At 42.4% G+C, this 25252-nt stretch overlaps 1 protein-coding gene across 12 annotated transcripts in view; it reads right to left on the bottom strand.

Moving 5' to 3' along the window:
• Window positions 1-25252, bottom strand: part of sox5 (SRY-box transcription factor 5) — a 259406-nt gene that overhangs the window by 78096 nt on the left and 156058 nt on the right. For 8 of the 12 annotated variants that reach the window (XM_084346189.1, XM_084346195.1, XM_084346190.1 and 5 more), the window contains 2 exons: window positions 17878-17955; window positions 1359-1554 (listed from right to left, as the gene is read on the bottom strand). In XM_084346189.1, the coding sequence (XP_084202315.1) occupies window positions 1359-1554; window positions 17878-17955 (274 nt within the window). Of the gene's footprint in view, window positions 1-1358; window positions 1555-11279; window positions 11364-13050; window positions 13289-17877; window positions 17956-25252 lie in introns of those variants that run through there. The other 4 variants (XM_084346197.1, XM_084346198.1, XM_084346199.1 and 1 more) reach the window with 3 other exon arrangements.

Genomic DNA, 25252 nt, shown 5'->3' with positions numbered 1-25252 from the left:
CATTTTGCAGTCACGCAACTGTGCATCAAATGGGCTCAAGGCAACGGCTGGTGGTGCGCACATAAAAGCAAAAACACGTGTGAACCCAAACAGTAGCCTTGAACCCTAATTTTTTCCCAATTTTGAGGAAAAAAAAAGAAACAAAAAACAAAGCTCCAGCTTCCAGCAACAAACCGCTTTTCACTCGCGGAGAAAGTCAATTTCTGCCTCTTTAGAAATCTCATTCTTTTCATGTCTGACAGGAATCATCAAACAAATATCCATATATTTTGTTTCCTCATTGTTAAGATTTTAGCCGTTTTTTCTGTTGGGTTTTAAAAGGTAACTGTTCACCATTAGAGGATTGTACAATATAACATGTCAAAGAGCAGTTATCAGCTCAAGTATCAGCAGAAATGCAGAAGCATCACTGTCTCCTTGCCTAGAAATTACTGGAAATTCCATAAAACACAACTATTTTAAACATGTTTAATTCCTCAAACTACATTATATACCCATTACAGAAGATAAGAGATAAAAATCGATGAAGTTAATTTCTAGCTGGAAACATCCATAAATAAATGCTACCTACTTAGCAAGGTAATTTAGGAAGCCTGTATCAAAAACACAGGGATAGACTTCCCCTCATCTGCTGACTATCCCTTTGTAGTGCTTCAGGTCAGGATTACCATGAACAGAATCTGATCTAGGGTCTGTGCCCTCAGGGTCACTTTCAGCCCAGAGCCCTGGAAAAACACACACAGGCAGACTCTGCAGCCCTTCCCAAACGGGCATTCTAAAAAGCCAAAGACACAGACAAGTAACTTAATATCTCAACTTTTTTGCAGCCATTTCTTATTATTTTCACAAGTTGTGAAACTGCCATCAATTTGAATGCGGGTTGTACTGTACAGTCGTTCTGTAAAAAAAAAAAATGTTTTTGTCCATATGCCCCCATGTATTTTTTTTTACCACGGGGCAAATATTTGTCTAATATGGTATAGAGGAGAGTGTTGCAGTCAGTGTGTTCAGATTGTGAGAGTGTGATTTTTGACGCAAATTGTGGCAATGTGGTGTAAAGGTTTCAAGATGGACTAAGGAAGGGAAAAACTTTACTTGGAGATAGTATTTATAATTGTTTTATATTTAAACACTATTGTAATTTTAAAGAAAGACGTTTTCAACCGAGAAAAAAGTAATGTGACTACTCTGCTGGGTTGAGATTGAGAAGTCAACCTGAAGCAGTCACATACTTCAAAACGTTGCACCCGTTAGAGATCCTTAGTCAGCGCTCAAGGCCAACGTCACCCATAGGTGAGTTATTTCACCCCGAGAAACAAAAAATGGGATAGGTTGCAAAAAATGGTAGCTGTCCTTACCATGTTGGGGGGGCTGTCCAAGTTACGGTTGGGGGGCGAGCGAGGGGACACCTTGCCACAGTAGGAGGCCAGGGGGAGGTGGATGACACCGCCCAGTCCCTCGCTATCCTCATCCTCCACTCGCTGTCTGCTGGTTGCCATGGTTACCTCTCCATCTGTCCCCCCATATGGAGAGGCTGGTCGCTTGGAAGACATCCTGGAAAAAAAAGGGAGAAGGGAGATAGAAAGACGGAGAGAGAAGGGAAAACAGTGAGCAATATTCAAAGGATGATATAATAGGATGACGGCTGGAGTTGCATGATGGTGGTGACGGAAAGCGTGGAGGTTCATGAGGATAGAAGTAGTTTCTGTAAACTACGTGATGGTCTGATCCAACTTTAAATTTTACCAACTTTGCTGCATGTTTACTGTAAAAAAAAAAGCTTACATGACGACATCTTTAAGTCCTTTCAGCAGGTATTCACTAAATCCCCTTCAGCTCATCAACCTGCACCAATTCTCCTTCTTTCCTTTTCTCTGGATTAGGTTTTTTTTTATCGCACATTCAGTCTACAGAGCTCTCACAGCGCAGCTCCACACAATATCCCTTCAGTCGGTTTGTGAGCACCCAGCTCCTTGGCAGACCTTCAAACACACTCTCAGGACTTACAGTATGTTTACCATTGGGGGCCACTCAACGTTCACATTTTCCAAAAGACGGGGCCATTACTGCAAATGGAGCCCGCTTGCACTGGCATTGTGGAGGAAATGACCATGTCTTGACAATAGGCTTTCAGAGAGAGAGTGGGAAAGAGTGGGGAAAAAATAGAGAGACACAGAATGAGAGCGGTATGCACAGTGGCAATAATATGTGGTTATGAAAACCTCTGGACAATAGAGGATCTAGAGGAAAATAGCTAGCAACACGAGGGCCCCGCTGTTTGCATGTGTTACTGTGGCTTTGTTCCCTTGAAAAGAAGAAAAGGATATAAAGCCACATCTATTAGGTGAACTCTGTCTCTCACAAGGTAAATTTGCCTCCCTGTACTTCAGCTGAATAGGGATGCAGTGACTATGCAGCAATAATAGAATTTAATGTGGTTCTCAGCATCGCCTGAGTGCTTTCAGATGCACTTGTCAGCCTTGAAGCCACTGCGACTATGACCCCGGGTAATAGGCTGCTAACGCTCAGTCGCACAGAGGCAATGCGTGACATGGATGGAGTGATGGAGGTGTGGATGGAGGGATGGAGGGACTGTGAAAACTTTAGGGGAGGGTGTGTGTGATGGTAAGCAGTGAGAAACAAGAAAGAAGCAACAGGCGTCTCCGTCCTCTCTCTCTTGAATTCTTCCCCCCTCTCGCTGCTTGCCTCCGGTAAACTGATTACACTCTTGACTCTATTGGATTTCCTCTGGACTGTACATCTGGCATTGTTCCTAGGAGCAGCCACTGCCACTAATTCATTGCTTATTTACCTTATGACAGTGGAAAGGCAAACAATATTGAGTGCAGCTCACTGGAGGGGATGAGGGATGCGCCATGCTAAGAAACACAACATGCGGCGTTATCACATCGCGGGGAAGGTTACGGTCGAAATCAAATAAACCCTCCTCCAGCATTATCGTGAAAAAACTACCTCTACACCATAGTGATGTAATTTAATTACCTTTAATTGTTTTTGGAAGATGTTTTCCTGCAAGATTACTAGACCTCACAGATAATCTAATCATTGAAACTAATTTACAAATTGGTGTTATCATTTGCATATCGCTGGGAACCTTTTTATCTCCAAAATGTCAAGTTTTCAGGAGCACAGAGCAGCAAAACTTAACTTTGTTTGCATGCCTTTTTGAGTTTCAATGGGCTCCGCAGGGGTTTGAAATTGGACAATTTTATCCACTTATGGAGGGACCCATGTAAAACCAAGTCAAACCAGAAAATTACTGTATCACCATGACGGAAAAGTGGCTATTACCCAAGTTGTGCAAAAGTACATTCTCACTATTTTAATGACTTTTTTGGTACACTTTCATTGAGGTAAGATTCCCCTCATCTGTTACAATGATGCTGAACAAGTTAGAAATAGTGTTTTCATGAAGACAAATGCACAAACACACACGCGCGCGCACACACACACACACACCCTTTTAAAGTCAACAGGAATGTGTATCTGCAGCTGATTTCTTTATCTGTTTCTCCTGGACACTCTATCTCCGTGGGCCTACTCAGCAAAAACCAACGAAGACTTTGTTTCTATGACAAAAGACTTGAGAGATAAAACTGAACACTGCCATCATTAAGTCCTATTAATATCAAAACTGTAATTGATATGTGATAACATTTATGATACTTGAGATAGAATGACTGAGAAAGATGTGTGAGTGCACTAGTCTGTGTATGTGCGTGTCAGTTCACACTCAAACCATCCAATGCGAGCGGCAGGGCCAGCTGTACAAACTACAGGGCTTTGAGCCACGCGGCGCGCACATGCGCGCACACACACACACATATAGATGTGCACATACATGGAACAGAGGCCCTAACACTGCAGGTCTGTCTTCATCAGTGCCTGTTTACTTTACCTCCTTTCCCTCTCTCACAGTGAGGCCTTTTGTTTCAGACACATATGCACACACACCTCCCCTTGTGTCCTGTGCACACCTCTGCCTAGCCATAACCCTGTACAGAGACGTAGAGTCAGCTCTGAATCCTCTCTCCCTGCTAATGTTGCACTTTGGCAACTCAGCAGCAGAAACATCTTCCAAAGTGTGTCAGTGTGGTGATGTTTAGTTTTGCTTTTACAAGTTCATTATCTATCATTTAGCCACAGGAGTCACAACGCATGGACAGTTACACATTAACACAGAAAACAACACCGATATCTTAAAAACTCTAGGGGTCCAAAGAGAGCAATCCATATTTCTAAAAAAAAAGTCAGACACTTTTCTTGACATTTTTTGCTCCTCTTCTTCTTCCCCCTCCATTCCTCTTCACACACATCCAACCCCCTCCCCAACCCTGCTACTACTTCCTCAGAGGTGGGTGTCTATGAATGGGGAGGCCGTTCGCAGCTCCTCTCCGGCTATAAAATCCCTTCTCTCCCTCCCGTTCGCCTTTGAAGTCGAATTACTATACAATTGTGCACGGCGGGTGTGCAGGTTACGCCGGCTACTTCATTTAAAGTTTGGCAGGGCTGTCACGCTGGCAGAGACCTGGACGAGACCTGGAGGAAGCCGCTTGAAGGCACCGAGCGATGAGGAGGATTAAAAATAAAGGATGAGGTTTTATTAAGTCGACAAATTGGCAGTGTGGTCCAGGTCGTAATTAGAGAATATTAGCATAATTTTGCCCAGTCCAACAATACCAAAAAATCGAACACATCACGCCAAATACAGTCATTAACACATGCATACACACACACATGCTGCTTTCTTGTTCCACAAAGCAGCACAGTAATGATATAACACTAGTGCAACAATATTGCAAGTGTGTTTTTTGATTTACAAATCAAATTAATAGTAAACTCCAATCTGCTGCTTGTCTCTTCTGTCCCCTAAACTCTCATTTCCCGTGCAGGATCCACACACACGCACGCGTGCACACGGTGAGAGCGCTAAGCTGAGATTAGAGCGCCACTTCCCCTTGGCTTTTTGATGATTAGCGGCTCCTCAGTTAAGTCCCTCTCATATCACATATGTCCACTGCTGCTAAGTCACTAATCGGACAGCGACGTACGTCCATTAACGGGCCGAATAATCGCCATCAGCAGTGGTTAACCGTCTCCTGGCCTTCGTTTACTGTGATCAAGCGTCCATTTCATGTTGGCACATCAGCAGCGGCGTTTTTGCGCACACGCAAGCGCGTTTAAATACGGGCAGCAGGCTTATGAACACGCAAGCAAAACACTTCAAAACTACACACACACACACACACACACAAACACACACATCACATAAATCAAATGAATTAAGCAAAATGGGGACAAAGATTTGTTTCAGCTTCACTGAACAGTGAGGGAAAGGCAAAGCAGCCATCGCAGAAATGTCACAGGCTATCACACACACACACACACACACACACACACACACACACACACACGCCCAGCTCTCTCTGTGTGTGTCTGGCTGCTAACATTATCATGGTGCTAACTGCTCTTGTTAACTCCTCTACTCAGAACAAGCTTTCAGGGAGCGTGGGAGCCTCCTCTGGAGAATTCCACAGTAAAGTGTGTGCGCTGCCGCGTATGCATGCGTGTGTGTGTGCATGCGTGTCTGTGCTCAGCCTCTCTTTAAATTACAACCCATTATTTCAATCACTACACAAACACATGCTGAACATTCAGTAGAATCTGTCTTCTACAGTAAAAATAAGCACGGCGGCTAATTCTAAAGTGCTGTCAAGAGTCAAAGTGACATTTGTGGAAGGTTTTTCTTCCTGCCACCTTGTGACTGCTAAGAACTGCCTGCCTGTCACTCAGGTACGGTCTATTTGCGTGTAAATGCGAGCTATCTTTTGAAATTGTTCTCTGAGGGAATGGAAGGGCATATCAAAATAGTTGAGCGGAATGTGCCTTTTAGATAAGGCGCCCAGGGCGTTTTGCCTCCGAGGAGCCGACCGCAACATTTACATCCGTATGACACCTCAGGCGGGAATTTAAACAAATGTTTCCCCCTGTGTCGCGCTATCACTCGCTTTATTGCCATCGCCCCCCCCGCCCCCTTCCTCTCTCGCTGCCTCGTCTCAGCTTTCAAAACGATTTCTCCCTCTCTCTCTGTCTCTATCTCTCTGTCACACACTCTTGAACTTATTTTAACATCGTCTGTCCTCCTGCTCTTTCTTTTTCTCTGTCTTCCTGCCTCTCTCTCCCCCACCCGGTGTTGTCTTACTTACTGTTCCCTCTTTACACAATCAGCTGTTTGTAAGAATGTCGCTCCATCCCTCCCTCCCTCCCTCCTCTCGCTCCTTCCCTCCCTTCTTCTCTGTGCAGACTCTTAAGGATATTGCCTAATATCTATTTATAGGCTGTCCTTTTGAACAGTGGGAAGAGTGGGGCAGCAACAGAGAGGGAAGACTGAGATGGAGGGATAAAGATTAGCAGAGGGATGACCTGAAGAAGGAAGTCATTGATATTCCTTTTCCTCTTGGTGTTGCTCTATTAGGTCTGGAATTTCTTGAATTTAGAGCAAGTGTTAAGGACTTCTAAGTTTAGCCGCAAACAAAAGTCAATTAATCAATTAGCTAACGGAGAGAAAATTAATCGCTAAATAAATCTTTCAAGAAAAAAATGTGAAACATTTGCTGGTTCTAACTTCTTAAAAGTAACGATTTGCAGCTTTTCGTTGTCATTTATGATGAGTCTTTGGGCTTTTGGCTGGACCACCGAAGCAATTTTGAAAACACTTTACTAATTAAGCAATTTATTGATTAAAAATGAAAATAATCAATAACGAAAATAATTGTCGCTGTAGCCCTGCTTCAAAGTAGAAATGTTTTTAAATTCCTCTCCAACATTTAGATACAGAAAAAACAATACAAAACAAATGTCTAGACTCCAAAAGCAAAACGGCAGTTTTAAAACATCTAGTGTAACTACACTGTAACGTCGCTCAGGAAGTAAAAATGTCCTGCTTGTTAATACTCATGTAAAATGCTGTAAAATGCCTGCTGGACTTTCCCTGATGACTTTCTCCACCGAGGTAAACAGTGTGTAACAGGGAGAAAATCTGAACACAGCTCCTGCCTGTATATGCTCACACACTCATATATACACACAGACACACCCTTACACACACACACACACAAAGGTGCAGACACACACTCAGCCTCACACACACACAAAGCATCCTCTGTGAGGTGCCCTAAATCGGCGGCCGACAGCCCAAACCGTGCTTCCTGTCCGGCTTAACCACAAAAGGCAATAACACACACAACCTAATGTCACCACTGTTAATCACATACATGCACGCTGTAGAGACAGTCATGTGTTGTGTATGTGTGTGTGTGTGTGTGTGTGTGTGTGTGTGTGTAGAGAGAGAGCAAAAGGGGTGGGCGCAAAAGACGTGGACCAAGTCATGTGGCCTCTGGGACTACCTCTCTCTCTCTCTATTTCGGTCTGTCTGTGTGCCTCTCTCGTCCATTCATCCACCCAAAGCTTTAGTCATCAGCAAGGCAACGCTCCACATGCCCTTCTTGTCATTTTTTCAGCTTTTTTCCCCTCTTTTAAACCTTATTCATGTATTTACACTGAGTCATCAGACGACGTGATCGTCACTGACATTTTAGCACAGAAGACAGGATGGAGAAATGATGAAGTTTAGAGGAGGAGGGAGTGAAAAGAAGAAGAAGTTTGGCGCGCCTGTCTATCCGTATATCTGTTAACTTTAGGTATCATCAGCATCACCAAGTGAAGACAGCTCGTGGGAAAATCTTGACTGTTGCTATAGAAAAAAGGGAGAAGAGAAGCAGAAGGAGAGAGTTGGGGGAGGAGGAGAAGGAGGGGAGGAGTGAAAAGAGACAGACAGAGAGAGGAAAAGTGCATCCGGTGGACGGCGGCGGCCCCGCTCCCCCGGTGTTTTGCGATGAGGGGAGACGCGGCATAATGTTTATTGAGCGAGGGACAGTGTTTTTCCATTGTTGTGCCAGGCCACTATTTGTGCTGCATTTGTTAAGCAATCCATAAAGGAGTCACAACATTTGTCTCACTGTCAGCGACTTGGCCTGCCCCTGTAAACCAGACACACAAACACACACACTCACACACACACACACACAAATGCGAGCTCATTCTCTCACATAAATGACAACACACAAATGCTCGCACACACACTCCCAGCTGGCCTCTTTCTGTCGTCCCGCACTTTGAAACTCTCCCACCTCGGCCCAAATGGTCTCCTCCTTTTCCCTCTGACCCCCCTCCCCTCCTGCCTCTCCCTCTTCCTCCCTCTCTATCTCCTCTCTCTCTCCCTCCCTCACTACCTGGAAAGACAGAAGTTTCATTGTAGCGCTCTGGGAGGGAGCTCCAAGCCTCTAACACTGTCTCCTATTGTCGATTGGAAGGATGGTAAACACTAGTGTGTGTGTGTGTGAGAGAGAGAGAGTGTATGTGTGTGTGTGTGTGAGTGTGAGTGAGTGAGTGAGTGAGTGAGTGAGTGTGTGTGTGAGAGAGAGAGAGAGCGTTAAACATAGTGGGATTAGTGTAAGACAAGCTGCCTGAATTGATGGATGGCTGAAGAAGAAGCAGAAGAAGAAGAGGTGGAGAGAGTAAGAGGATGTGAAATACACGCACACACTAAACCACACACATGTGCACGCCGCTGGAGTTTTCCTGCCCTGTTGACAGTGCAATACCTCCAGCTGACCTTTGACTTCTACCCTGTGACCTAATGTCATATGACCAGACTCTAGTTAGCCTAGAGGGACACCTCTGTCTGTCTCCGTCTGTGTTTTACACACACACACACACACACACACACACACACACACACACACACAATCACACACTTTCTCTGTTTCCCAGTCACCTCTAACACTCCATCGCTCTCGCCCCTTCATTCCGGACCCCTTCATCATCTTTCTCCCTGATCAATAGACAACAAGAACAAATGCAGTCTAATGTTCCCCTCCCTTTCTTCTATTGGCTATCACAGAGGGTCAGCTGATCGCACTGGGGTGGGAGGTCGTGGTGGGAGAGAGTTGCTGTGGGTGGGAGTGTGCTGAGAGAGGGGAGGAAGTTGGGACGAGGGGGGAGGAGGTGGGCTTTAGCATTCTCCTCTGGTATTTTTCTGTCTATCGTTCTTTCTTTCCTTTTCTTTCTTTTCGCTCCCCTCTCGCTCCGTGGATGGAGACACGGTTATCAAGGCTCTCTGGGGACAGACAATATGGCCCAGACAATGGCCTCCAGTCCGAGGTGGTGGAGGGAGGGAGAGGGGGAGAGAGAGGGAGAGAGGGAGGCCGGGACAGGGCCACAGGGGAAGAGAGGGGCAGAATAGCGCATTAGTTTGCAAAGCACGGACACTCTACTCAATTACTCCACTCGCTCTCTCTCTCTCTCTCTCTCTCTCCTTCACAGACACACACAGACATTCTCTCTTTCCTCAAACGCACACACCACTTTAATCTCACCCTTTTAAATGAAGTACAGAGACACTTACACTGGAAGCAGCACTGCTCACTTAAATTGGAAACAAGTTTTTATCATCTGCCGCAGGAATTTCTCTCTTAAAACCTGTCCGTACCTCTACAATTACAAAATAAAAGTCAATAATTATTAAAATAAATACAAATAAACAGCCGTGTTGGATTCTGGTTTTGTTCAAGCAGCAAAAAGCTCAAAGTTAAACCCTGCGTGCAAAATGTTACTTTTGTCAAAGTATCATCAGCACAATATTTTAAAAGTTTTCGAAGGAAAAGCATTTATTATGTAGAAAAGCCTGTTTAAGAATGTTTAATATTATTATATACATTATAATATTGGATTAATATTAGTAGTGCACTCATTTGTAGGTGGAATCTTACTGTTGTAGGCCGATTTCAGCTACTTTACATACTGATCGGTAGTTGAATCTATAATGACACACCGCATTTTATTAGTTCTTTTCTAGGTAAATCTTCAGTAGTAATTATAACTGTCAAATAATTGTTTGAGGAAACAAGTACAATATTTTTCTCTGACTTAAATACTCAAGTCAAGTACCTCAGAATCATCCTAAGGTACAGTACTTGGCCAAATGTACTTATTTACTTTCCACAGCTGACAATAAATCATATTTACTGATAATAAAAAAAAACAGTTCGTTTCAATGAATTGAAGTAAAATCCTTCAGGCTGCGGCCGCCGTCCTTGTTGCTGAGTGCGCGGCAACTGATGTCAGATTCTATCTGAGTGTGTCCTGTTTAAACCGCTCAAAGTGTTGACACATCCACTGCTGGCTGCCCCCCCCCCACCACCACCACCTTCAAACGCACTGACATGCACACAAACACCCCAATAAACGGAGGGGACAAATGGAGGGGTGTGAAAATCCACCACTGCCTTCCTCTCCTCCCTCCTCCTCCTTCACCACCTCAACCCCCCCAACATCACCCCAACCTCCCCCTCCAACTCACTCTATGGCACTCTCACTTTTCTGTGACCCTGCTCCTTCTTCTTCTACTCCTTCTCCTGTCCATCGGTGAGGAATGTGTCAGTTTGACCACATCATTCCCTTCATCTCTACATGCATCCACTGCCACACAAGCTTCTTCAAACGTCTCTTTTCTCAGTCTTCTCCCTCTGTCTTTTGGTTGCTTTGGCTTTCTCTGCGTCTCCCTGTGTGTATATTTCTGTTCTGTTTGTGCGAACAGATGAGGCCGTGTTAGCGAAGGCAGTCTGTTTCCACTATTTTCAGCTTCGGCTGGAAATTTTGATACACGGCCGAGCGCTCGGAGAACCAAAAAAAAATTGTTCAAATCATAAAAAGCTTGATTATAGTGTAAAATTAGAATATGATATAATATAAATCGCAGAAGACTCAAGCTTTTGTTAAAGCATGAAGTGCATTTTTAACAGCTTAACAAGCAGAGACAAAAAAACATATCACAAGACTTTTGTTGGCTTAAATAAAATGAGAATCAAACAGATTTATTTCACCCTCAAACAGATATTCGACAACAAATTTAAAAAAAAAACAGTAATGATTTCTCACCTATAAAAAAGGAATATTTCTTTTCAGACAAATCCTTCTTTTAGAAACTCTGACGAAACTCTTCTTCATCGGCTGCTTTCAGTCAAAAGTGAGTGAATTTTCACAACAATACAATTTAAGAGGAAGAGAGGAAGGAGAGGGAAAAGGGGGAAGAGGAAGTGTGATGAGTGGATGAAGAAGAAGAAGAAGAAGAAGAAGAAGAAGAAGAAGAAGAAGAAGAAGAAGAAGCATGGTTGAAGGAGGCGAGAGCGGACACTTACAGAGACGCAGGAACGGAGAGCATCGCGACCACCGAGGCTGGAGCGCACACACACTGGCAACTCACACACACTCCGCTCCGCCGAGAGACTACCGCTCGACACACACACTCGAAAACACACACACACACGGAAAGGAAGATACCCCTCTCTCGCTCACACACATACACACACATATATGAACACACACACACACACACACACACACACACACACACACACACATATGAACACACACACACTCACACACGGCCAGAGCCACAGTGATGGAGTGCATTACTGGAAAGCAAGAGTTTTAAGCGCTCTCCTCCTAAGTCATTGTAATCCCTGCATTTATCTCCATACATTCTGCTTTTCTGTGTAATCCTTTAAATTTTTAATTCCTCCTAGCTGTTGTTATCTTTTTTTCTCTCTCCTCAACCACTTTGCCGGATTGAACGGTTTATTAAAAACACATTTTTTGCCACATCTAAATGTGTTCTTAATTCAAAGGGGCCCCTGAAATCCCCCACCACCTCCACCCTGCCGACCCCAGTTTATCTCGGAACAAAAGATTAGTTTCATCGGGCAAAACAGAGCGCTACTTTAATGCAATAAAAGTCAAGCAGGCAGAGGAAGAGAGAGACGCGTGTGTGTTTGCGTATATGTGTGTGTGTTAGTATTAAAAACGCCGGGTATTATAACATAATCTGTCTCTCCCAGCATTAGCATCAAACAGCCATTATTCCACAGGCAAAAGCCACTTGTGTTGACAGTGTCGGAGTGGGGCAAGGTTAGAGGGTTCGCACCTCTAAATGAAGGAGGCCCGCACAAACATCAGAGGAGCACAGTGAGATTAACATTAGCATAAGGCAAGAAAAAAAACAACAACACCACGCAGAGTGACAATAGGATTACTGAGGGTTTGCATGTATTGAATTTGGATTAAGTGAGAAATAAATCATAAATAAGTAAAATAATAGAAGATGGGGGGTGAGCAGGAGGGTGTGTTGTAAACACGTCAAATTCTGATAGAAAAAAATCTTTATTGCTTGAATTTTGAGGTGTTTAAAAATAAATTAATTCTTTATGTATTTTTGACTTGTTGCAGCACTTCAACATGTTGGGCTGTGTCAGAGAGATACATATAAATAGCTGACAGAGTAAAGCAGAAGTAAATAAAGTTGTGGTGAGCAGTGGAGATGAGATGATGAGAGGACACACACTCACACAAACACACACACACACACACAGACACACACACACTTCTCTAAAGTGTCTCTTTTTCTCTCTTTCACACACTTACACACCCCAACACTGTTTTAAGCGGTTTGTCTATGGAGGTTTTGAACTGAAACACAACTTTAGTCAGGAGGTATAGAGGAGGAGAAGTCCCTACTGCTGGGACAAACACGCATGAACACACTCACACAAACACACACTCACATGTAATGCCTGCTTTAGCCCAGCTTTGCACGGTATGTTTCCCAAAAGGACAGGAGTCAATCATCAACTCTACTTAACATCTCTCTGTCACACACACAAACACACACACCCACACACACACACTTCAGCCTCAAACTCCGCCGACTCGCTGAGACAGTTCACATGCTTTACTCACAGACACAGACGCACACTAACACATACACACAGACCGACTCTTCTCCTCACACACATGCCTTCCTACTTTATACTCCTATCCTCCCGGCACCTTCCCCTCCCTGTCTCTGTCCCGCTCCGTCTTTGTCATCTGTGCGTGAATGTGTGAGTGTGTGTGTGAGAAAGCGTCACGTACCTGTTACACTCCTGAGGTAGCTCAGGCTCAGTGAGCATGCTGGAGTAAGGGTCCGTCTCTCTCGTCAACAACAACATAAAACAGTCCCACAATGCTCAGATGAACAAGGTTAGTCTCCCAAAACAAGACGGGATAGAAGTGATCCTTCAACCTCTCACACACACTGCTGATTCTCTCTCTCTCTCTCTCTCTTTCACTGTGTTCCTCTCTGTCTCTCTACTCACACACTTTCAGCCTAACACCCTCCCTCACTCTCTCTCTCTCTGCCTCTGTCCCTCCTCTTCTCCCTCCCTCGCTGTAAACTGTGAGATCTAGGCTCAGCTCTTAAAGGGCCAGCAGCGGCGGAGCCTTTTTCTCAGTGTGTTTGCGTGTGGGTTGGGGGGTGGGGGGCAAAGGGGAGGGGCCATTTGACCAGAGCTCCCTGAGTGCAAATGCACAGCAGTGCTGCCCCCTCCTCAAGTACATCCATCTCTCTCTCTCTCACACACACACAGACACACACACACACAGACTTGGTTTTCACACACTCAGACAACAGTCACAGATAATGTAGACACACTTCAGAGTGATAAGACCACTGCAAGCCCTTGTGCACTTTATTATGCAACACTAAGGGAATTAATCATTATGAGGTGAGCTACACATGAGGACATTTTTGTCTCTCTTTTCTATTTTCTCTGGTTTTACACTTTTAAACCACATTAAATTAGGAAAGAAATACTTCAGATTAAAATGTAAAAAAATTTGAACAAGTTTTCTCTTAGATTCAGATAACTTTTTACATCTTTTGGATTACAGCTGCAACCGGGTAATGTAGTGAAACTGATCATTATGAGGGACCATCAGTTCAAAACGTATTCATTTAACTTATAATCATACGAGTGAGTGGAGCAGCAAATTCTCAACTTTTAGATTCTCAAACCAGAAGATTTTAGGAATGTTTCCTCAATAAACCTCCTTAAACTCAGGTGTCAACATGGATGATGAGTCATTATATTTGTTTTGAGGGCTGTTTTTTTTGCCACAAACTTCTTGGCTAATTTATTTCAAACTATGATAGAAAAACCTTTTCCACGTTATTCCTCTATCAGCCATTAATGTTGTCCTGAAGTAAGTTTAGATGAACATGGTCTACTGTGTCTTATCTTGGCTTAACAGAGCTACAGCTGGACATTAGACACTCCTAATTCTCTTATTGGATAACCACATTTTAAGGTTCATTTATTTGTCCTTTTCAAAAGGAAAGTTTTTCAGAGTAACAACATTACCTTATATTGTTCTTATACTAGTGGCTGAATGCGACTAGTACATTTACAGTAGATTTACTCAAGTACTGCACTCAAATAACATTTTTGAGGTACTGAACTTCAGTCAGTCCCTTTTATGTTACTTTGTACTTCTATTTCACTACATTTACCTGACAACTTTAGTTTCTATATACTATACTATAAACTACTATTACTATATATATATATCACTTAATACTAACTGACTAATAAATTACTATGTATTATTTTGGACAAAGTCTCCTGGCAGTACAGGAAGTAGCCCCACAAGTTGAAGCTTTAGTGCTCGGTGATCAATAATTATAATCCAGTAATACATCAATCTGAAATTGTCCATTTATCATTTTGAGTGTTTTTACCTTTGGTACTTTAAAGGATAAGTTCAACCAAAAAAGAAAATTCAGTCATTATCTAGTCACTGTCATGTCAATTGTCCATTTTGTGTTGTTTGTTTTTTCAGTTGCTTTTTTTTAGGTTTTAAAACCAAAATGTAGTCCACAAAAATGTTTTGTGGACTAGGGCGAGTAGATAATGACTACATCAAAAAGCACATTTTGATGCAAATACTGTGAAAAATGTTGAAAGCTGTACTAGTAACAGGGTATTTCTACAATGTGCTATTGCTACTCGTACTAAAGTAAAAGATCTGAGTACTTCTTTCACCAATGATCTGAACTCTAGGATGTGATCAGAGACGGCTGTGTGTAGTTTGGGTACTGTATGTATTTGCAAGAATCCTACATTACAATACTGATAGACATTTAAAACATGTAATTGTTTTAAAGAGTTCTTTAGCTTGTGACAAATGCTGTAATTCCATTACAACCAGGCGAGTGATTTAAGCAGTTATTGGATTACTGAAACACTCCAATTCACTGACACAATGTTCCACAGCCCGACATGACACTGTACAGTGTTGTTTGTCCGGTAACACAATTTCAACTCAGCCTGGAAACTACCTAAAACTTTCCAACGTGATAATCTACCTTTTACTGTTCTTGGTCTGGACAAAGAAAAGAGAAGCTAAAAGTAATACTTTTTACTACATATTTGGAATGCCTTTAAGTCACCCGTGCTTAATTGGTTAACTTGTGTTGTTCCAGCCTCTTTTACTATCCCTTTGGTTCCACCATGTGAAGAAAGTGAAGCTGTTTTGTGCTCCACTTGACACACATCATGCTTTTCATATGATTGGCTTCGCTACAAGAATAAAGTAACAGAACAGTGGACGTAAAACAAGCCTTGAAACAAGATTAATATAAGGTGCTGCTACACTGTCCAACAAGGTTAAGATCACATTTCTAATGAATTAAAACTATACCAATAATGTATTTCTACATGTAATTGCCATTTAAAAAAAATCACTGTGAACAAATGTTAATCTTATTAACATGAATTCAGGTTTCAAAAAAAAAAATCCAAGATGCAGTGATATCAGCCTATACTGATCTCATCTCTACTTTACCTATGTATACCCTCCTGCCCCGATTTTTTCAATTATACAGTGGGGTCCAGAAGTCTGAGACTACATTGAAAATCTTCAACAGTGTTATGTAAACTTAGAAACAATCAGAAAGTTTGACGTTTCAGGGAGTAAATGACCAAATGATTCTGAGGGGACAGTGCATAGAACTCTAAACACTGGATTTGAAAAAACTTGTATGCAAGCACAACCAGGCAGACCCAAAGTGACAATCAGTGTTCAATCAGCAAAAGCCCTGTCAAAAGACAAGTAGCAGCTCCTAAACCACTTCTCAGGAGGGGAAACAAGGCCAACCACTTGAGGTGAGCTAAGAAATAACAACATTTCACAGTGGATGATTGAAAAAGTCCTATTTACTGATGAAGCCAAGTAAGAGATTGATGGCAGTAACTGAACGGTGTATGTAAGGAGAGAAGAGAATAATATACCACAGTGTTTCATACCAACAGTGAAACACGGTGGTGGGAATATTCAAGTCCAGGGCTGTTGTGTGTCCTCTGGAGTTTGACACCTGCAAAGAATTGACTTGAGAAGTTTGACAAGGAGAAGTACCACTCCATTTTTCAGAGACGTGCTACACCCTCTGGTTTCTATCTCTGTGGAAAAGGATTCACACTGCAGCAGGATAAAGAGCCAAAACATCACCTCAAAGCTTCGACAGAACTACATGACCGAAGAAGACCAAGGAGTCGTGAATGTCATGGACTTAAGTTACCTGACCTCAACCCCACTGAACATTTATGGGGACACTTGAAGACTGAGGAGGCCAAGTAGCTTTGTGGAAGACTGTCAAGTCATGCTGAAGTAACATAAGTCAGCAGGGTTCACACAAACTTTTGGAGTCCACGTCAGATTGAGTGCATGCTGTCATTAAAGCAAAAGGAGGACAATCCAAATACAACATAATCTGAAATTTATGGACATTTGATTCAAATATTAAATTTTCACCAAAACTGTTAAGCTGATATTATTATTCCTAATGAAAACAATTGTTTTACATTCAAAACAATTGCTAAGTAGAAGTGTCTTGACAAGTGGTCTCAGACTTTTGGACCACTGATGTTGCTATAAGATTTGTAGCCATAAGTTCAAATAAAATGAGTGTTAATAGGATTTATCTACGCCTTTTGATATTAATGTGGAACAATGGACAAGGATGAACGTTGCAGGCCGCAGGATGAAAAATGAGAGGGAATAAAAGCTTAAGCAGATTTCTATTTCTTTTCATTTTTTCCTTTGTTTTGATGCAGTGTGAAGCAGACATTTGATTCTGCGACATGGAACAGTTTTGTCACAAGAAGACAGCTGAACACTTTCAACAGAACATATGCTGAGGCTCACATGCATGAATGAACACAGGCACAAACACACACACACACACAGGCGCTCACAAAATACACATATACAAACTGAGTGAAACCTTCACCAATCACCCACACCCATTGTGTCCTCAGGTGTACATACTGTGTGTGTGTGTGTGTGTGTGAGAGAGAGCAGGGCATGCTGCTTTCAGCCCTTAGTGCTGTCAGTCACTATTAGGGGTGTGTGGTCTACGTGTCACACATACGGCCAATCCAGCTATTGTTCTGGAGAGTGCAGAGGAAAGCAGAGCTGACAGACTGCCACTTCTGTGATACTTAAACACACACACTCAGACACTGACTGAAACACACACACACACACACACACGAAGGGGGAGAGAACGAGAGCCCTGTCACTGTACCTACTGTAGACAGCACACATCTACTGTACAGTCACACACACAAAGTCACCCACACACATAGCATCCACACTGTACAGTAATTAGTGGAGAACACAATAACACACACTTATCTACAAAATTCTAAACTTTTCACACATTGATAAAACAATCTAAAACAATCCCACAAAGTTCATTAAGCAACTGTCCTGGAGCTCTTTAGTGAATCACACTGCCATCCTCTTTGTTTTAAATAATATAAACATGTTTACATATTAAGTTTTAATGCAAATATTGTGTACACAATATGGCTTGCTGTGTGGTTAATTGGGCTAACAGACTGGAGTGGATGGACTGACCTGTTAGTGTTAACTGGCAGACAGCTGCTGGAGCTGGAGGGCTCTGGAGGAGACAGCTGTGGGCAGAGCCCAGAGCTTCTGGAGGAAAAAATATCTTGAGTCAAGAAGGGCACAGAGTTTGTTTTTTAAAATTTTGAGACTAAAAACAACCTGTCTGCAGCACCAATCAGAGGTCAGAGACAAAACTGAACACAGACACATACAGCCTTGGTGCCTGTTGTTGCTTGCTATATTGTGGCTAATGTAGTGTAAGGTATTCTGGTCATTCAGGGCGAATAAACCCACAGTCAAACTCACGCATAAACACAAATTTTACAGCGAACTAGTACGAATAATAACGTGTTAGCCTTAGCTAGGTTGGTAGCTTTCAATTAGGTGGCCTTGTTTAACTAACTAGGCTTGCCTCGTTTCCACCTCTTTGCCCATTTTTAGCCAGGAGTTAGGCAGACTCAGATCTTGCAAGATGGCAATGGCCAGTACCACCCACTTTAGGCTTCAGTTTGGCTCTTCCGAAACCTATGGGTGAAGTCGGAGTGGCTCTAAGCACTGTTTTATACAGACACTGTTTTAAACTGATCTAATTTGTTAAATTGTTTGGTCTAAGTTGTATTCATGAGAGATGTACTGTAAATTTTTCCCAAGTTTTGAACCACAGAGCGTGCTGGAAGCTTTTTGTAAATGCATGGTTCCCACACCTTCTTAAACATCAAATGAAAGGGCTTTTCAAGGACTGTCCAGGCACAGTTCCCTCAAATTCAAAGACCCAACACAGCAAAGTTTGAGACACAGAGTAAGGTGAACTACACCAATAAGCGAGAACTAGCAAACTTTCCAGAAGCTCATAGACACCAATTAAGAAAAATATCCAAAGACCTTCAAAATCTATTCTGTCTCAAAATATAGAATGTGAAGCACCTTCAGTGACCCACGTTTATTCATGCCCATTTTCAAAGACTTTTACTTTTCCCCCTCAAATTCAAAAACTTTCAAGGATTTCAAGGGCCCGCAGGAACCATGTAACCCTAACCCTAACTTGGGCCGACCCCGCCCCCATTTTAATTGTAGGAAAACATTTCTCTCTCTCTCTCTCTCTCTCTCGCTCTCTCTCAATTCAATTCAATTCAAAGGGGGCTTTATTGGCATGAAAGTTTAACAACAATGTTGCCAAAGCATCTGTCCAAACACTCGGACATAACATAACAAATAATCACTCCCTCTCCCTCTCCCTCTCTCTCTCTTTCTCTCTCTCACACACACACACACACACACGCACACACACACACACACACACACGCACACACACACACACACACACACACACACACACACACACACACACACACATACACACTCGGCCATTAAGCAGACACAGCAAACAAAGAATTAAACTCCCACCTTTATAGAATTTATATAACTAGGTACAGTGAATGCACATTTATATGTATACATAAACACTTGGGAAAAACACATCCATTTCAGCTTCCCCCTCTGCTCTCTATAATACAGCAATATAAACATGTCAATGCCAACAACAATCAGTAGCATTAGTTTTCTATTTGCCTAATCTAATTCATGGTCAAATGGAGAGAATAGACTGGGAGGGATAAATCTAATCGCATTCCCTGACTAAATTGAGCCCCGATTGGAAACGGCATCTCTCCTTGACCCCGTAGACAGCTGCAAAACCAATGATAACCTCATTTGTGCATTACAGAAACTTAATTTCTCCATTATGCGGCTGACTCGGCGGCAATCGGTCAACATAACGGAGCAGCACTGACCTGGGCACACCCCTTGCTACAGACAGCTGAGAGAATGTGGATGAGCCTTGTGTTTGTCAAATTTTGAACAAATGTTATTACTGTTCACACAGTGGTTAACAGTTGCTTTCAGAATTTACTTAGCATTGGACTTCATCATGATTACTCCAGACTTGGAAATGGCGTATATGGTAGATAAAGGTGATATAGAGGATAATGCAAATGCACAACAATGAATGTATAAAGTGTACATGTATGGAAAAGCATCACATGAGCTTGTATTAATTAGCCTGAGGTCAGGGTTTCTCAATAAGCAATGCTGCAAAGAAAAGAGTGTCTAAAGTCATATAGAGACAGGATGAAGGGGGAGAAAAGTAAGCAAGCCGGGCACAGTAGTACTCCTCAAGTATCCAGCCTCTCAGGTGTAAGCCATCATCTGCGGAAAACATGTTGCTGAAGACTATGAATGAACAAGGCCACCGGAGTGTACTGTGTTCGCTAAGGGAGAATAATGACAAGAAAATGAAAAGGGAGTGTTTCACCTGGGCTGAAACAAAAGGAGCTTGTTAAGTGATTCAAGGGTTCATAATCTGAGTTGTGTTGTTATAGAGATGGAAGGAGAAGGTATCACAAAGATGCTCGTATAAGGACTGGATATGCAACACTCACACACAATGAAATGTACGAACATGGACAGAGAGGGAAAAAGAAAATACCCAGAAGGAATAGCAAATATTCACGATTCTGCAGAAACAAACACACACATTCATGTTTAAAAAAAAAACAAACCCATTCGCAAACACAGCATGTACGCACGCACGCACGCACGCACGCACGCACGCACACACACACACACACACACACACACACACACACACACAAGTCCATTACAATGAAACCGTTGATGGGAGGCCCCTGTGTCGGGACCCTAACAGCTGTAGTGCATTAGGGGCCGACCGTGAGCAGGGGCAGGGACAGACCGGCAGTAAACAATCCCAAAGCCTGAAGACACACACACATACAGTCACACAAACATCACCCACACATTTTCACAAACATTCACGCACCATATTATGCAAATGCAGAGACACACACGTTGGGCACAATGTGGCAAATCAGTAGTTATGGACCTGAGAGGGTTTTCAGTGGAAGAGCAAGATCACATCTAGAAAATGACATAGTTTGCATTTAAATCAAAGAGAATTGAGGGCGCTCAGGCTTGTTGAATATTGCTGTGCGTGATGCTTTGAATAAAAATTTTGGGGAGAGTGCAACCCAAAATTTGGGAATTTCTTTTAAGAATTTCAATCACAGCCATTCAAAACACCAAGATAACGGTCAGAAATTGTGTTCTGAATGACTTATATTGATGATTGATAATTCAGGCCAGCATCCCAAGGAATAAGTTTAACATTGTGTGATTTTGCAGCATAAAACTGACATTCAATTTTAATGTTCAGTCCCAATTCAGGGAGACGTGACCCCTTCCTGACAGCGAGAGGTAAGTCTGTGAATGCTGGAGAGATGGACGAGTGTGTACCAGAATTTGTTTCTGATCACAGATCAACAATTTAAGTTGGCTTTTTTGATGCATATAACAATGCACTTTCCCCTACTTTACCCATATACTTGATGCTGTATACATTGAAGAAATAGTTGGGATAGACCGCCGAACTGAAAAAGAGGCAAATAGAAAAAGCAAGAATTTTAGCTCCTCTAGGTAGTCTCAAAATGCTCAACAGTCAAAGCTTCAAATATTTGCAGGATATTGTCAGTGAATCTCCGAAACCTCAAAAATTGAAGTGCTATTGTTCTGAGGTGCCTATCAGCAGAGCGACAGGGTTTAGGCACAAACTGAATCAGATATTTTGTTCACACAATCATCCACCTGACCTGCTCACTGCTGGACTTTGTCACTATAATGCCATCAGCTACTGTAACTTCCTTCTTTGCTCCCATTAAAATTATTACGGCCACTAGAGGGCTTTGTCCTTTGGCTGTGAACTTCTGCCATTTTTGAGGCACTTGCTGAAACAACTGATCCTCTTGTTTTTCTTGGGTTGACAGTCTCGATACAGCAGTTGCAAACAATCTTAACTCAAGGCCGACTTACTCTCAACACTAACAGTTCTTTCAAGTGCATTTTCCAAGTCAAGAATGAACTTTCAACATCAATCCAGTGTTTTGCAGAACTTTTCAATATCAGTATTCTGTCTGGGGATAGGTGTCTTTGTGTCTCTTCACCTTTACAGTCCTATCTGCAGAGAGCACTGTTAAACTTTTGCTTCTTGGCTAGTGTTTCAGCATAGTTTGAAAGAATCTGCACAAGTTGCAATGCTCCACTCAGACATGACTCTCACAACATATTTTAAAGGCACAAAGCAATACGATGGCCTTATAAAACAGACACTCGCTTTCTTGCTCTGCCATGGTTAAGATTAAGCAGCTCAGGGCCAGTCCATGATGGCGTTCTAAAGTTTGTCTCACTGCTGCTGCTGCTGCTGCTGCTGGTGTTCTGACAACTTGTGCTGCTCTCTCAGGATAAGCCACCAATGGAACTGTGGACTGAGTAAAAGCTTACATCATTCACCTGACAGTTAAAACTTTGGCGCCCACAGCAACTTAGTTGAGCCAGCGGTAATACATGAATGACACTGAGACACAACAATGGAAAGAAAGCCAGACGGAAAACTTGACTAGTGTACGCAGAGATGCCCAAGTCAAATGCACAAAACCAAAATGCATTCAGAACACGCAGGAAGAAATGTATCCAAAAATATGTGTAATGTCTTACTGTTACCCTACAAACATATGTTTTTGACATTGTTGTATCAGATATCATATTCTGGGTTACGTCTTAAGACAGTCTTTCAGAAATATCAGATATGATCAACAATTTGGAATTGAGCATGAAGGCCTGTGGTCTGCATGCTCCCTTTTCTCTCCATCTGTCTCACTCGCAGCTCGTCTCAGTCTCAGGGTGAGCTCATATATCAATACCTCTGGCATCTTTTCTTCTCTCTCTCCTCTTTCCTGAGAGTGGAGAGGCCAGCATGGAGAGGCACAAGCCCCTGTGAAGTGGCTTTATCGTGGGGAGACACGTGCAGGCAGAGGACCCCGTCTGAAGGCTGAGTGGCAGGCGGCAGAAGCCATTAAGATAGAGCCGCTATCTCTTGCTGCCAGGGCCCTCTTAATACAGGCAGGGGCTCAGGCCACTCGCATCCACGTACGCTCACACACACACCTTCTATCCTGTGGTACTTGAACTGACATGCGGTGACATGGATGTAGACATGTGCGTGTTCATTTACACTTACAAGCTACTCTTTCTCTCAGTCTCTGTGGGTCTATCTGGAGTCTGTTCCACCTCCAAAACCCATCAATCCCTGCCCAGGCAGGAAGACTGCACAGATAAATAGGCAGGTGGACAGGTAGACACCAAAAGACAGACAAACAAATTGCTCTCTCTGCCACTTTTACCATCAAAGTGTGGTTGTGTCAGAAATGTGAAGGAAAGTGCAGTGAAAGGATTTTAGACAGTATTTCAGGTGCACTATTTCAATATTTTTCATGATTTCTTGCATTGACAACAAACACCAACAAACAAAACAATGGGTGCATCTATGCTGGAAGGTTTGAATATACTTTCAGTGTAACCTCAGGTTTCCCTTTTCACATGTTAATCCTTAACCTGCAAACGTGTAAAGCATTATTAAATATAGTAATTGCTTGTCTACATGTCATTGGCTGTGCGTGGTAGCAGTGTTAATACACTGGAGATTAGGCATGCTTGTTCATCTAAAAAAAATATTAATTTGCTCCTGGATGATCCAAGCTGTGTGTATGTTGTAGCTGTACTGGACGGCTTGTCTTCTTCTAATTAATTGAGACAAGATTAAATGTTCTAAGCACCGCATCCACAGCTGACAGTACAACTTTTGTTTTAAAGTAATCTTTCTGTGATGTAAGTGATATACATGTAAGAGTCAGTTTACCCAAATGGCAATTAACAGTAGTATCTGATTAGATGGTTTTAAATCTTTGGTCTCATATATTGAGATACCTGCTACATAAAGGTATAGCTTGAGAGAAATATGTTTATTTGATGAGAAGATACCATACCTATATCTAGTTGTTGGTATGGAGCTGGTGCCAGGAGTGGATTAATTTGGCTTAACATAAAGACTGGAAGCAGGGGAGAAACAACAAACAAAAAAAGCCTCTGACTTTCTAGAGTCTTTCTGCTGAATTTCAAGAATAATATCTGAGTTATATCTAAACTTACATTTTTCGCTGTTGTGAGGACGCTGGAGGCAAAAAAACTCAAAGACGTATAAACCTGGACAAATCAAACTATTCTAACTATAAATCTATGTGCATGGCCTGCTGATTTTACAGAGAAATCCTGTTTTTGGTGATTTGGGTGCACTGAGCCTTTAATTACAAAGCCATGAATTGTCTATCTTGACTTATGCAACTATACAAAGAGCACGTCACAATTTAGCAAACTTTAGTATCCTGCAAGTATTTAAACAACACCACACAAGAAAGAATTAGTGATGGGTCATACTTCTTCTCTCATATCTTTCTTGGTCGGGCATTTTGTTCCATCTCGGCTGACTGACAGCACTTAGGTCCATCCCTTCATTTGCCTGACTCAGACACAATCTTGATCAGATTTTTTTTTCTGCTGCTGCTCAAGGTTACTGGACATGGACTGCAGTGTCTGTGAAGTCGACAGAGCACTGCCTACCATGCCTCCACAGAAAGTGCGCTACTCTTACGGCTGTGGCAAAAGTTGCACTGTAAACAGAGCTGTTTGCTTCACAGACAATGGCTGCATGGAAAATTAATTAACGATCTGCGCTCTTTGTGCGAATCTTAACTCATTCTAATTAGCTGGATTTTTTTCTTCCTCTCCTTGAAAACATCAAGTCAGTTAATTATGGCTGAGGGAAAATAGACTGTTTCTGGTGTCACTTATTTATTAGTAATCTTTGGTGCTGTGAGAGAGCGAGCGGCTGGAGAGGACAATGCAAGAAGCGAATGAAAGGGAGTCTGTGTCACAGCAGGGTTAATGAAAGACTAGCCTGGGAAGATAAATAAAAAGTGAATGATTTACAAAAAATGACCGGAAACACACACACATATACACACACATGCAAACACAGACAATTACACAAAACTGTGTTTAGACATGAGCGCGCACTTGCATACACACACTGCAATTGCCTTGCTACCTGACTGCAACACAGACGACAGAGACTTTTCCTTGAACTCTTCCTCGCTCTTCAATTAACAGCAAACTAAAGGCTTTGACTGACTAAAATCAATCTGCAGGGAGAAAAGAATGAGAATGAATCAGACATCTGGGAGGGAAAAAATCTGTTGGCTCCAAGCAGTGACTGAGCATCAAGGCTTTTAGTGCTTGGATGAAAGACACAGACATGGACTTCTTCCACCAAGCACCCACCTGTGCAGATATGTGAGACAGATACATAACAGCGAGGTAGATGGTCAGTGTGTTAAAATTCAGATTAATAATTGTATCCAAAGGGAATGGAGTACACTTATAATAAATGTCACTCTCTTGTACGTGACTAAAAAGTTAAACA

This window comes from Pagrus pagrus (genome assembly GCF_965226575.1).
Source record: "Pagrus pagrus genome assembly, chromosome: 23".
In the NCBI taxonomy this organism is placed as follows: Eukaryota; Metazoa; Chordata; class Actinopteri; order Spariformes; family Sparidae; genus Pagrus; species Pagrus pagrus.
This window is presented reverse-complemented; position numbering and strand designations above follow the sequence as displayed.